Source organism: Penicillium angulare (assembly GCF_028827245.1).
Source record: "Penicillium angulare strain IBT 27051 chromosome Unknown utg000008l_segment0_segment0, whole genome shotgun sequence".
In the NCBI taxonomy this organism is placed as follows: domain Eukaryota; kingdom Fungi; phylum Ascomycota; class Eurotiomycetes; order Eurotiales; family Aspergillaceae; genus Penicillium; species Penicillium angulare.
In genome coordinates, this window is record NW_026623167.1 from 1,515,351 (window position 1) to 1,527,319 (window position 11,969).

Consider the following 11,969-nt stretch of genomic DNA (forward strand, 5'->3'; position numbering starts at 1 on the left):
TTCATAGTACGACATCCTAAGTATACTATTCGAAGAAGCGCTGACATCAATGACATTACATCTTTATATAAGACACTGAAATGGTGGGTTGAATCATATATTCTCTAGGTTCTTAAGTTTCGGTCTATACACGGTACAGATATCTGCCCAAATCCTCATCGCTGTTGGGGTATCAAACCCGGGCCAACATCTACCGCCTAGATGCACCCAGATGATATACCTCTTTTCGTATATATGTCTAATGCACTGACCATTGACTAGCGTCTCTTGCGCGGATTTTGGCCATCGTGGTCATGGGCTTCAGAAGAGGTTCCGCTATGTTCATGATCATGCTCGTGGGGTTCGAGAATTACTCCAGAATCCTGAGAGACAAACTCTTCGGAGAAAGTAAGTTCCTTCTCTTCCACGGGAACAAAACGAACCTTCACTCGTTTGACTCCGCGGACTCCAGACCCAATGGTTTTGCGAACAGCTTCCTCCACGGCCCGCGACTGAGTAACAGCCCAAGCTCCTGGTACGGCCAATTCGATATCCATGAGATAATTCTGTCCAGACTTCATACCTTGGACATCACGAACAATCACTTGCTCCCCACCTTCAATCTCTTTTAAGGCGTTGGAAGCGGCATCTTGGACTGATGATTTGATTTCATCATCCACGGTGGTATCGGCCAGCTCCAATAAGGAGCTAATTGTGTTACCCCATCCGGCCCTGATGACCATGAGGGAAATCAATAGACCGCCAACAGGATCCAGCCACGTGGCGTCTTGAAAAAAGTAACTTCCACCAATTGTGGACAGGGCGACAATGCTTGTGAGAGAATCAACTCGGTGATGAATGGCGTTGGAAGCGAGGACGGAGGATTTGCGCTCCTCGGCTACTTTCATGGCTAGGGAGAACTGTCAGACCATAGATTCTGGGTTTCAAGTGTATCTACAAGAGGGTAAAACTTACTAGCACGGTAAAGCCATTCCTTGACAATGATCGATCCACCAGCTATCCAAGCTGCGTGGATACTAGGACCCGTGACATCAATTCCATGACTGTGAGAATGTCCGTGTCCGTGTCCAAATATTCCAATATGGGCGAGCGTTTCAGCCAATTCGGGGTAGCATTGAGCCAGCAGGACCTGTCCTGCATTGAGACCCATAAATACACCACCAAACAGCAGTAGTCCACTAACGCCTAGAGCACCAATACTCTCCACTTTTCCATATCCGTTGGGGAATTGTTCGCTTGGGGGTTTGAGGGACCATGCGACCGTCCCTAGTGTCAAGAAATCGGAAACCAAATCGGTCAAGGCGTGGTAGGCATCTGCGATCAGGGCCTGGGAATGAAAGACGTAGCCGCCGATAAATTTGCCAATGGCCATTGCAAGATTAGCGACCAGGCCAATTCGAGTAATTCGCACACCGGCGTCGTTTTTGTTCGTGGAGGTCAGATATACATTGTCGTGATGATGGTGGTGATGGCCATGACCGTGGCTGTGGCCGGCATGACTCCTGGTCTGCGTCATTGGGAGTGGTGTTATTGGGGAACGAGGCCGAACATAAGTTGGAAATGAATTGAGAGACTTTAAAAGGGAAGGCAAGGAGGTAAGTACTCGACGCTGGTCTGGGCGCAAAGTCCTAAGGGAGTAGTGGAGGAGGGAGGGACGAATCCTACTCCGCAGGGGCTGCGTCAGCGGCATGACTTTATTTGGCACGCGAGCACGGGCAAAAGGGACAGGGTGTTCTTAGGGGGCTGATTGCCCATGGCCCAATCCAAAGCGGAAACCCCTGGTCTAAAAGAGAAAAAAGAAAAGAAAAATGACAAAAAACGAGCCAGGCCGTCGGAAGAAAGGCAAATACAAAGAGATGAAAAGGTGAAGACGTTGGAAATTCCCCAATTCCCGAAGCAGATCATGTAATCCGGCAGATGCGGATTCCAGATGCGCTGATGTTGCTTATACTAATTACCAAGTGGAACAAATTGATCTATTGTAGCTTTTGATAGAAATATCTGCTATCTCATTGGGTACGAAGTATCGTATGATGTATCTCTATATAGAGCCTATTGTGTATCTTCTATTTCCCTGTGGTATATTGTAAAGTCCCGAGTTCCTCAGGAGGATCATCCTTGGTTTCAAGACCGGATAAAGTCTTATTCATTCGGACAAGACCATATAATATTCCCTATTATCATCTCTGGTGGATTCGAAATTGTCTATATCTAACTGGTCTATGCACTCTTTTAATCAAGTTCGACAGACGGATGAGCTATGACCCGCTTCCTAGCCAAGACCCTTACGCAAAGCTGAAGCTAAAAATAAATTGAAACGAGCTCTAAGAACTTGATTAATTGACAATATGACTAGGTGGCTACTAGATCTTCTTCAACTCTAGGCTACCTGTCCTGAATACTATATAGCTATCTATAATCCGAATTTTAACCATTTCCGGGATCTAATCTATTCAATCATAGAATTACTTATCAATCAGTAGTTATACAACCCTACAATACAACAATAATAATATTCCTTTTCAGTCATCTGGATATCATAGGTTCTTAAGCTTATAGTTCCTAAGAAAGGATATAGATTAGAATGTACACTCTCTTCAATAGTAGCTTTGCTCACAACTGGGTTGACTCTTCTCTCCCTAGTACCATCGTCGATGGGCTTCTATACTCTCTGGTTTGGGCTCGCGGCAGTACCGGAGGGGCGGAATTCCTACCCGCTAGGCCACCCGGTTGGCTGTACCTTCAATCCAAAGAAATATATTACCAAGCATCATACAACAAGCCATGGGGACATCCATGGCTATGCCACACAACTAGACACCCGCCGTCTACTCTACCGAACCCTAGCCATTTGAGCTGTGTGCAGGCACGCACCATCTCCACCGCCAAGAAAGACTCAGTCTTGAGGACGCGTCTCCAATGACGACACCTGCAATTCGGATACCCTTTACGGGTCCATTGCCGCCAGCTTTAATAGTTCCACCATCAGCCAGAACGGTGGCTGGTGCGATCGACGCTATCAGTGCCTTCTTAGCTGCACCGCCATCTATCGACCTGCGAGGGGTAGATGTGGGAGGCCATTCCCAGACGGTTCTACTCACTGGAGCAGGAATCTCGGTTGAATCGGGTCTATCAGATTATCGAGGCGATCAGGGAACCTATAGACGAAATACATCTTATCGACCAATATATTTCCATGAATTCGTGTCGCGGCATGAGTCACGCAAACGGTATTGGGCTCGAAGCTTCGTCGGATGGCCCGGTCTTGTCAATGCAAAGCCCAATGCGACTCATTGGGCGATCCGAGATCTCGCGATGAAAGGATATTTAAGCTCTGTGGTGACGCAAAATGTCGACTCATTCCATTCACTTGCTCATCCAGAGCTGCAAACCCTTGAACTACATGGGTATCTACGATCGGTCATTTGTACCAGCTGTCGCAACCAATTTCCGCGAGAAAAGTTTCAGTCATCATTGGAGAAACTCAATCCTGCATGGGCCGAATTTCTGGCTCGTATGGTTGAACAGGGCGCTCTCGATACCAATAACCCAGCAGAACAACGGCGAAAAGGCCTAAAATTGAATCCAGACGGCGATGTCGATCTTGCAGAGGCACCATATTCTACATTTCGATATCCTTCATGTCCGACCTGCTTGGAAAATCCTCCTGTGTTGCCAGATGGCACAAGGACCCAAGTCGAGGTGGAACCTGACGGGGCATGGATGCCGACATCTAACGCGGGCATCTTGAAACCGGCCGTGACTATGTTTGGAGAGAATATCGACCCAGCGGTAAAGGAAGCCGCGGAAGAGGCGATCGACGATGCTGGGCGCCTATTGATTCTTGGAAGCAGTCTGGCGACGTATTCAGCCTGGCGCTTAGTCGAACGAGCTCATAAACGAGGCATGCCCATTGGAATTATCAACCTTGGCGGGATCCGCAATGAAGCCATGCTATTTGGTGATCTGAATGATGGACCAACTTCTCACGTTCGGTGCAATCATCCTACGCAGTCGATCCTCCCGACCGTAGTATCTCGGTTATCCCGAAACGCGCCGTAAGTGTGCAGATAGTCACTACATTATCTTGTAAGATTTGATTCCGCCCAGCATTTGCCAGCATTTGCCCCCAGAAGAGCAGCATATTCATATTGTAAGATTACCTGGAGGATAGGACAGATCAGAAATATATATAAATAATATTCGAAAAACCAAATCATACCAAAATTTTCTTATTTTTTTTGTATATAAATTTCTCACCAAAAAGCATAACGTGGAAGCGCCCGAGTACATAAGCCGTGGCGGTTTGACTCGCGGCCCACCACGCGGGGTCCCTTCCCATCACAGCATGGAGCGACTCGGGGATTCTGCAGTTAACCCTTTAAAGAGCACGCTTGTCTCGCCCGGTTCTTTTCTCTTCCCCAAACCTGTAATTCCCTCACGATCACCTTACCCACCTTCCAAAATGGATAAATCCCAGCAACCCAGCTCCTTTCAGCAGCTGGAAAAGGTGAATTCTCTCCCATGTGAAATCGCCAACTTGACTGACATCTTATCATGGTAGCTCGGTGAAGGCACCTATGCCACAGTACGTTCCGATTCCTCTCTTACCCTCCCTCCTCCCTCTACAAATCCATGTGATAGATCGGGTCCCCGCCAGTTCCGAGGCTGATGTAGGATGATCATAGGTTTTCAAAGGGCGCAATCGCCAGACTGGCGAGATGGTTGCGCTGAAAGAAATTCACCTTGACTCTGAAGAGGGCACACCGTCCACCGCCATTCGTGAAATCTCGCTGATGAAGGAGCTGAAACATGAGAGCATCGTATCGCTCTACGATGTCATCCACACGGAAAACAAACTCATGCTGGTTTTCGAGTTCATGGACAGGGATCTTAAAAGATATATGGACACCCGGGGCGACCGGGGACAGCTGGACCCTGCCACGATCAAGTCGTTCATGCATCAGCTATTAAAGGGCATCGATTTCTGTCATGAGAACCGCGTCCTCCACCGAGACTTGAAACCACAGAATCTATTGATTAATAAGAAGGGTCAGTTGAAGCTGGGTGATTTTGGATTGGCGCGGGCATTCGGCATCCCGGTCAATACCTTCTCAAATGAAGTCGTCACTTTGTGGTATCGGGCCCCAGATGTCCTCCTCGGCAGTCGCACCTATAACACTAGTATCGATATCTGGTCAGCTGGTTGCATCATGGCGGAGATGTATACAGGCCGCCCACTCTTCCCAGGCACGACCAATGAGGATCAGTTGATGAAGATTTTCCGATTGATGGGAACTCCATCTGAACGGTCATGGCCCGGAATCTCTCAGCTGCCAGAGTATAAACCTACCTTCCACAATTACGCCACCCAAAACCTGGGCCAGATTCTCCCCCAGATTGATCAACTCGGACTGGACCTCCTGGATCGCATGCTTCAATTACGCCCAGAGATGCGCATTAGTGCCAGTGATGCCCTGGCGCACCCATGGTTCCACGATCTCCCCCAAGTTCAAGCCCAGCTGCAAATGCAACAACAGCAGCAACAACAACAGATGGCTGGATATGGGGGCATGGTCCCGCCTCAACCTGCCTATTAGAGGCTGAATATGGCAGATGACGAGATGACGAGCTCGATTTAGACGACCGGCGATGGAGGTATTTGGCGTTATACCCAGATGTGGGGCTTTTTTGATGTTTTTGCATTGCTTTTTTCTGTCTCTTTCTTTTTGGTCATTCATACGGCAGTCCAGGAGTGGACGGATTGTTCGAATTGCAAAAGCTTCCCTATGCAGCGCTTTTGCAATTGCCCTATCTACCTGGACGTGCAGAGTTGTCGAAATTATTTACGTACTTCTAAATAACTATTACCTACTTTGGAATGTATTTGATTGCCGTATCTAATTTCTTATGAATAGCAAACAAAAGTTAAAGACTGACGCTTAGAACCCAGCTCAAATGGTATACATACTCAATTATCCTCGTGTTATCGGGGAATATAATAAAGGGAGGATAAATATAGACGAATATTCTTTATCCACCACATTAAGTGAGCACAGGATTGAAGCAAACCTCAAGAATGTATAGTTCTCTAACTAGTCTACACGTGACATGTCGCGTCGCGGTGCCCAAGTGCGGTCAAGAAATGGCCGATAAGGATCCTAAATTCCTCACCAAACAACGCTCCTTTGGAACTACATCCAGGGTGACTCTACTATATTCTAAATCAATCAAAGTCACAGACGTACCGTAATCACCATGGCGGAGTCGGAGTCTGAAAACCGACCTCAACAGCAGCAGCAACAACCACTAGCGTCCGAGTCTCTTCCTACGGCCTCAGAATGGCAAACCCCTGGACCTCGCGCATCACGTCTCATTCAGGTCTTTGATCAAGCACTGGCGCGGACTCTTCGTGCGAACTCCTATTCCAATTTTGCGAGCTGCTTCCCTACGCCTGCGCGCCATGTGCCGGCCAGTTTAGAAAGCGTGTGGAGACAATTGAATGCAAAGTTGGAGGAGAGTGCTAGAGCTGAATTTGAGGAGATAATCGTCGAAAGAGAAGCAGTACAACATCTCAATGAATTGGATCGCTTGGTCACCGAAGCGAGAGCTCGGAAGGTGAAGGAAAGCGAGAATGGGAATGGTACACAACCAGTGGATCCGTATGTTTTCTTGATACCTTTGGGAAGCTTAGATCTTTTCTTGGTTTACATGGGGACTGACTTTCCGATTTCATATAGCCCGCATACACTTGGGGCAGACGATCTTTACAATGCCCACCTGACGCCTTATCTTCAAGAAGCACAGTCTACGCTAAACAAAACGCTCGAGTCGACGCACGCCCAGAATGCAGAGCTTGCGCAAACTGTGCAAGCACAGAGATTAGAGATCGAGAAGCTCCTTTCTCACCTTGAAACGGTTGTTACGGATATCGACGGCGCCGCGAGCGCAGCCACGCAATTCAGTAAAGAGCATCATATTCGCCAGGATGCTGTCCAAATGGACGAGGAGGTCAATACCCAGCCAAGCGTTTAAGATCATAGAAATTCTTGTTTTCATTGTATCTTTCTTTACTTTTGGATTCATGAGATCAGTGCACTCAAAGTTGTTCCTTCGACCAATCCATCTTCCACCATGTCCTGGGCAACGGCCACCAAAGGCTCAATGCCAGCTGTCTTAAGCTGATCCAGCTTGGTCTTCTGGCCATCCAGTGCAGCTGCGATGGCCTCCTTATACGATGCGTCACGCTCTTCCTCGGCCGCTCCATCTCGGCGAGCCAATGCAGCGGCTCCTCGGTAGTATGTTTGAGCGTTTCGCAAGAGCATGGCTCCGTTTTGCTGCGCCATCGCATGGTTCCAGGGTTCTGTTCCTAGACGCCAGCGATGCATCTCAGTGTCTCCTCTACCAATGTGGATTTTGGGCAAGTCATCTGTGCTGGGCAATTTGCTTGCTGCGGTCAAGGCGTCTAGTGCGACCGATAGTGATTGCCAGCGGGTACTCAGGGAGTTCTTGAAAGCTTCGGGGTCACTGGATGGGGGAATATCCGCCAGTGCTCCGTTTAGTGATGTCAGTGCTTCGGCTTTGCTGCAAAGTCCTGCTGGATCCTGGGATACATCCAATTCCTGTCCAAATGCCTCTTCGACTTGTTGGCGGTATGTCTGGACATCGGTGTGTCCTCCTCGGTAGAGAAGGTCGTGTATGGCGCAGATGAACCTGGCCCGGGATAGTGTCGCCTCGTACTGTCTGTCTGAACCTTCCACATATGCTGGGAGTCGACTTTGGACAAGCTCAGATGAGTACTCCTGCACCCAGCCCACGCCACCGGCACTCGGGTCGAAATTCAACACGTTACAGAGGGCAGTCAGTGTATCAAGCTGTGCAACGGCTGTATCGACCAGAGTATTCTTTGTGACTGGCTCGATGATCGCAGCCCAGTGCTCTTTTTCACCGTCATTGGATCCTGACTGTTCGGTTGGTGCGGACTCTGATTGAGGCTGTGCTGCTGGTTCTGGCGCCTGGTTCCCTGTGTCCATCGACTCCATTTCCTCGATTTGCTCCTGCATCTCCGTATACTTCATTTCTTGCAACATCAGACAGCGCTGAAATAGTTCAATTGCCTCCTGCAAATAGGTACTAGCCCGTACCAGTTGTTCTTCTCCCGGTGTCTTAGAGTCTGACAGAGACTCCGCCAGACTAGTCAACACCTGGCCGCTGTTGAAAAGGACATCCGCATTATCCTGATCCAGTTTCAGTGCGTCCCGATGAGACTGCAGCGCCACTTGCAGGATTTCCCCTTGGGGTGCAGTCAGCTGAGCAGCTAACTTGGGATGCTGTGTGATTTCGTATTGAACGCGAGCTCTATATACCTGTTAGCGAAAATGGTCTGTAAATAGAATGACAACATCCATCCTGAAGCATATCTAGTCATCCTCAATGACAAAGCCATAAATCAAGTTATGGAAAGGTCAAAGCATACTTATTGTAGGCTAGATCGAAATCCGTCGGGAACTTCTGTAACCCTTCATCGTAGTTGGTAACAGCCCGCATAAAGAATCGCATAGACTTGGCAGCATCACCAGCCCGCCATTTCTCGCCGGCTTCTTCCAACTCAACCCCCGCTACAGAATCAATCAGTACATCACGCCTGGCATTCCTCAAATGATCGAGCTCGGCTCCGTCTCACCAGCTAGGAATTCATCGGCCGTCGCCGGTGCCTGCACATATTACAAGATATGCTTAGTACTTTCTTTTCTTTCTTTACTTTACTTGGTGGTGGTTTTTTGTTTCTGTTCTGGTGAAGATACCTGTTGTTTGGCAGCCTTTTTCTTAGGCTTAAAATCCTTCAGTAAGGCCTTGGGTTTACCCATTCTGTTGAAGACGGAGTGTGAAGTATCTAGATTCCTAATGTGATTGGAGAAAGTTTTTCAGCATTTGAGAGGGGCTCGCCAGGCGGATGTGGAGTTGCGGCTTTCGCGGTGCCAAGACTTCGGGCTATGTACGGCGCTTAGATGCGTTGCATGTACAGAAATAGGGTTGATAATTCATCTCAGCATTTCAGCATTCTCTCTTATTATGTTATCATCTGTAAGGCCTGAAGCTAAACAAGGGGGTTATGACTAAATAAATAGCAGTAAAAAGACAAAAAAGATAGGCCCGAGCCCGGGATTGAACCGGGGACCTCGCGCAGTATTGCATAGAGTTGACCCTAAGCGCGAATCATACCACTAGACCACCCGGGCGGATGTTTGATTTTCCTGGGGTTATGGCTATCAGAGGTGTTAGATCATCTTTTTGACGTTTTTAGATTTTTCTTTGCTATTTCTGTATAGATTATATCCAAGAAGCAACCTTGGTAAAGGAGGGAAAAGAGAGAGAGAAAAAGAAAAAAGAAAGGCCCGAGCCCGGGATTGAACCGGGGACCTCGCGCAGTATTGCATAGAGTTGACCCTAAGCGCGAATCATACCACTAGACCACCCGGGCGGATGTTAAAGTTTCAAGGAATTATGGTTATACCAGGAAACAATTAAAAAAACTCTTTATGTACTTTCTTAGATGCGGGGTATATTATTTATATCTCTGATTACTATTTTATATATGATCTAGTAATAGCTGAGTAAGTCCGGGTGGTAGTATAAGCTGTTTAGATGATTTTTTTCTTTATGTCGTTCTAGCCTTGGTGTTAGATTGCCTAAACTACAAGAAGTAGTGTGCACGAATACGACGATATTGACTACAATGGAGGAAGGAAAGATGATTCACATGACGCTATTCAGAGAAATAGCGGGGCGCTCTGCCGTCCCCGACCGCCCGAGTGGCTGCCCGCAGGGCCCATAACACTTGGAAGTGCACTTGACTTTATATGTGAAAAATTTTTCTTTTCTATATTGACCAGGTTGGCTGTTGTCGCTAGGTAAAAAGTCGGCTGGGATATTATTTGATCAACCCCTGTTGAATTAGTTGCCACGATTTTGAGAATGGGAAGATCATAGTAGGGAGGGTCAACCTCATAAGTTTACAACTTACAAGTGCCTGGTACGTACTCAATATATCATGCACCTAATAAATTGTTACGTGGCCAATAAGAACAGATGAGGTCAGAAATTAGTGCATTCTAACGAGAATAACGAATCTGGGAGGGGGGAATAAGAAAGTCTAAAGAGATTCGTGGCGATGCAATATCTGCAAAGACTCTCTGGAACGAGAGCATGGGGAGCTCCATATGTGCAACCTAGGTGCCAGAGCAACAAACGCCGCACCGGGAGTCTCTGAGACCATATGGACCTCCCAACTGAGACCAATCGTGTACTTGGTGACCTTAGTATTGGTGACCCGAAGACATGCCTACCCGCTGAGGAACAGGCCCAAGTGAGCAAAGCACTTGCCCTCGGGCTTATACGAAACTTCTGAGAGGGAGAATCGAAGTGAGTGTAACCTTGACCCATTTCTTGATTTTGATATATCTGACAGACTATTTTATGGCCTAGCCCCCGTTCGTCAACGTAACTGGGATATCAATCTCAATTATCAAGGTTTGGTGGGAAAAGAGGTCTCGTGATGGAGGGCGAAGGGCGTCGAACGACCAAAGGAATATCTCGTTCGCCCCAGCGAGTCACTAGATGCCTCGGTAGCTTGCATTTTGTTTAAACCCCATCGACGATCCCTCATGTCAAGAAACATTTAAGGTCTCAAATGCTACAATTCCGCAGATAGAATGAGTCGGGTTCAATTGTGATAACGCTCTTTTTACTTTCAAGTTGCCAGGCGCGATATCAGTGACAATGTCAGACTAGCCTACGCGGAAGACCTCTGGCAGATTCACGAGAGTTGTTTTTTGAAAAGACCTATAGGTCAACATGCAGTCGTTGCTATTTGTTGGGGATCGACCGTTCGAAAGCGTCTCCTGAGAAGTCCGAAGAAACCAGGTTGGCTTCAAAAATATGAGATTGTGAAGCTCTGGGGCCAATATTGTGGCATCGAGTTATACTTGGAGCTTAGCGAGGATAGGAAGTCCATGACGCGATTCATAGTATTTGTGAAACATCCGTCATACTGTTTCTACATCCAAAGCGACAAAGAAGGCGTAAACAATATCCGCCAAAGACACGGGAACGCTCAGGATTTGGCGCTAGAAATTGCCACAAGGTTGGCTTGAATATCCTCTAGTAGATCTTCCCAATCCTCAAAATCCCTCGTGACCTCCGCCATTGACAAACAAGATTCGATGCTTTCGGGAGATGGTAACCTGCCTGACATGGAGTATTGAGGAATCTCGAGTACCCCCTCCAGAAATTTCCAGAACACATTGTGTTGATTTTTCTGAAGTCGGTGGGCCCGCTATTAGATATTACTAGTCCATTTAGTCTCCTACTTACTGGTCGGATCTCGAGTGGCTCTCATCTGCGCCTTGTCTATTGCCCCAATATTACTAGGGGTAGGGGTTTAGCCCACGTCCTTTAAACCATCAAGACGTACTTCTCCCACATTAATGCCTTTCATCAAGGTGGACATTTTATTCAAGGTATCCTGATCTCGCTTTTGCGCCCCGCGAATCCGATGGGACTTATCGTACGCTAGCTCCTTCTCAGGGAAAGCGACTTGAAGTTATGCCGCAGCTGTTCCCTTCCAATCTGCTCGTCTCATCGTTACCTTGCTTGGAGCTGTCAAATCAACGCGTAGCCTTGGACTCAATTCGTAGAAATGGGGCTCGATTTTCATTCGGACCTTGATTCATGAGCAGCCAGGGCTGAGATTTGATGGAAGGCCCTAGAGCTGGCATACCGACTTTTGCATAGCTTTATTCCGCAGCGGACTAATACTCCAGAGACATTGGGAGTTGTCAGTCTAGCGCTTTCGATACTTCTGGCATACGGAAAAATGATTACTCGAAACGGGAAGGGGTACATGGATGAGATACTCATACTTCGTGATGCCCCGTACAACATTCTTCCGCGAAATGTGGTTTGCGTGA

The 11,969-nt window shown here is 47.7% G+C and overlaps 6 protein-coding genes across 6 annotated transcripts; 3 read left to right on the forward strand and 3 right to left on the reverse strand.

The window, feature by feature from the left end:
• Positions 1 to 257: 257 nt before the first annotated feature.
• Positions 258 to 1,516, reverse strand: N7478_011286 (cation diffusion facilitator family transporter; the record flags this gene model as incomplete). Its single annotated transcript, XM_056927500.1, has 2 exons — positions 258 to 889; positions 955 to 1,516. The coding sequence occupies 2 exons, from the start codon at positions 1,514 to 1,516 to the stop codon at positions 258 to 260; spliced, it is 1,194 nt and encodes a 397-aa protein (XP_056774548.1).
• Positions 1,517 to 2,919: 1,403 nt separating this feature from the next.
• Positions 2,920 to 4,062, forward strand: N7478_011287 (putative SIR2 family histone deacetylase; the record flags this gene model as incomplete). Its single annotated transcript, XM_056927501.1, has 1 exon — positions 2,920 to 4,062. The coding sequence occupies one exon, from the start codon at positions 2,920 to 2,922 to the stop codon at positions 4,060 to 4,062; it is 1,143 nt and encodes a 380-aa protein (XP_056774549.1).
• A 403-nt stretch (positions 4,063 to 4,465) lies between these two features.
• Positions 4,466 to 5,600, forward strand: N7478_011288 (cyclin-dependent serine/threonine-protein kinase phoA; the record flags this gene model as incomplete). Its single annotated transcript, XM_056927502.1, has 3 exons — positions 4,466 to 4,510; positions 4,565 to 4,588; positions 4,689 to 5,600. 3 exons carry the CDS (start codon positions 4,466 to 4,468, stop codon positions 5,598 to 5,600), a joined length of 981 nt encoding a protein of 326 aa, XP_056774550.1.
• Positions 5,601 to 6,258: 658 nt separating this feature from the next.
• On the forward strand, positions 6,259 to 7,035 carry N7478_011289 (PMF1/NNF1 family protein; the record flags this gene model as incomplete). The annotated part of the gene is made up of 2 exons (XM_056927503.1): positions 6,259 to 6,662; positions 6,741 to 7,035. 2 exons carry the CDS (start codon positions 6,259 to 6,261, stop codon positions 7,033 to 7,035), a joined length of 699 nt encoding a protein of 232 aa, XP_056774551.1.
• A 47-nt stretch (positions 7,036 to 7,082) lies between these two features.
• N7478_011290 (uncharacterized protein) lies at positions 7,083 to 8,867 on the reverse strand (the record flags this gene model as incomplete). The annotated part of the gene is made up of 4 exons (XM_056927504.1): positions 7,083 to 8,358; positions 8,477 to 8,618; positions 8,684 to 8,714; positions 8,805 to 8,867. 4 exons carry the CDS (start codon positions 8,865 to 8,867, stop codon positions 7,083 to 7,085), a joined length of 1,512 nt encoding a protein of 503 aa, XP_056774552.1.
• A 2,246-nt stretch (positions 8,868 to 11,113) lies between these two features.
• Positions 11,114 to 11,509, reverse strand: N7478_011291 (uncharacterized protein; the record flags this gene model as incomplete). Its single annotated transcript, XM_056927505.1, has 2 exons — positions 11,114 to 11,335; positions 11,474 to 11,509. The coding sequence occupies 2 exons, from the start codon at positions 11,507 to 11,509 to the stop codon at positions 11,114 to 11,116; spliced, it is 258 nt and encodes an 85-aa protein (XP_056774553.1).
• Positions 11,510 to 11,969: the final 460 nt, after the last annotated feature.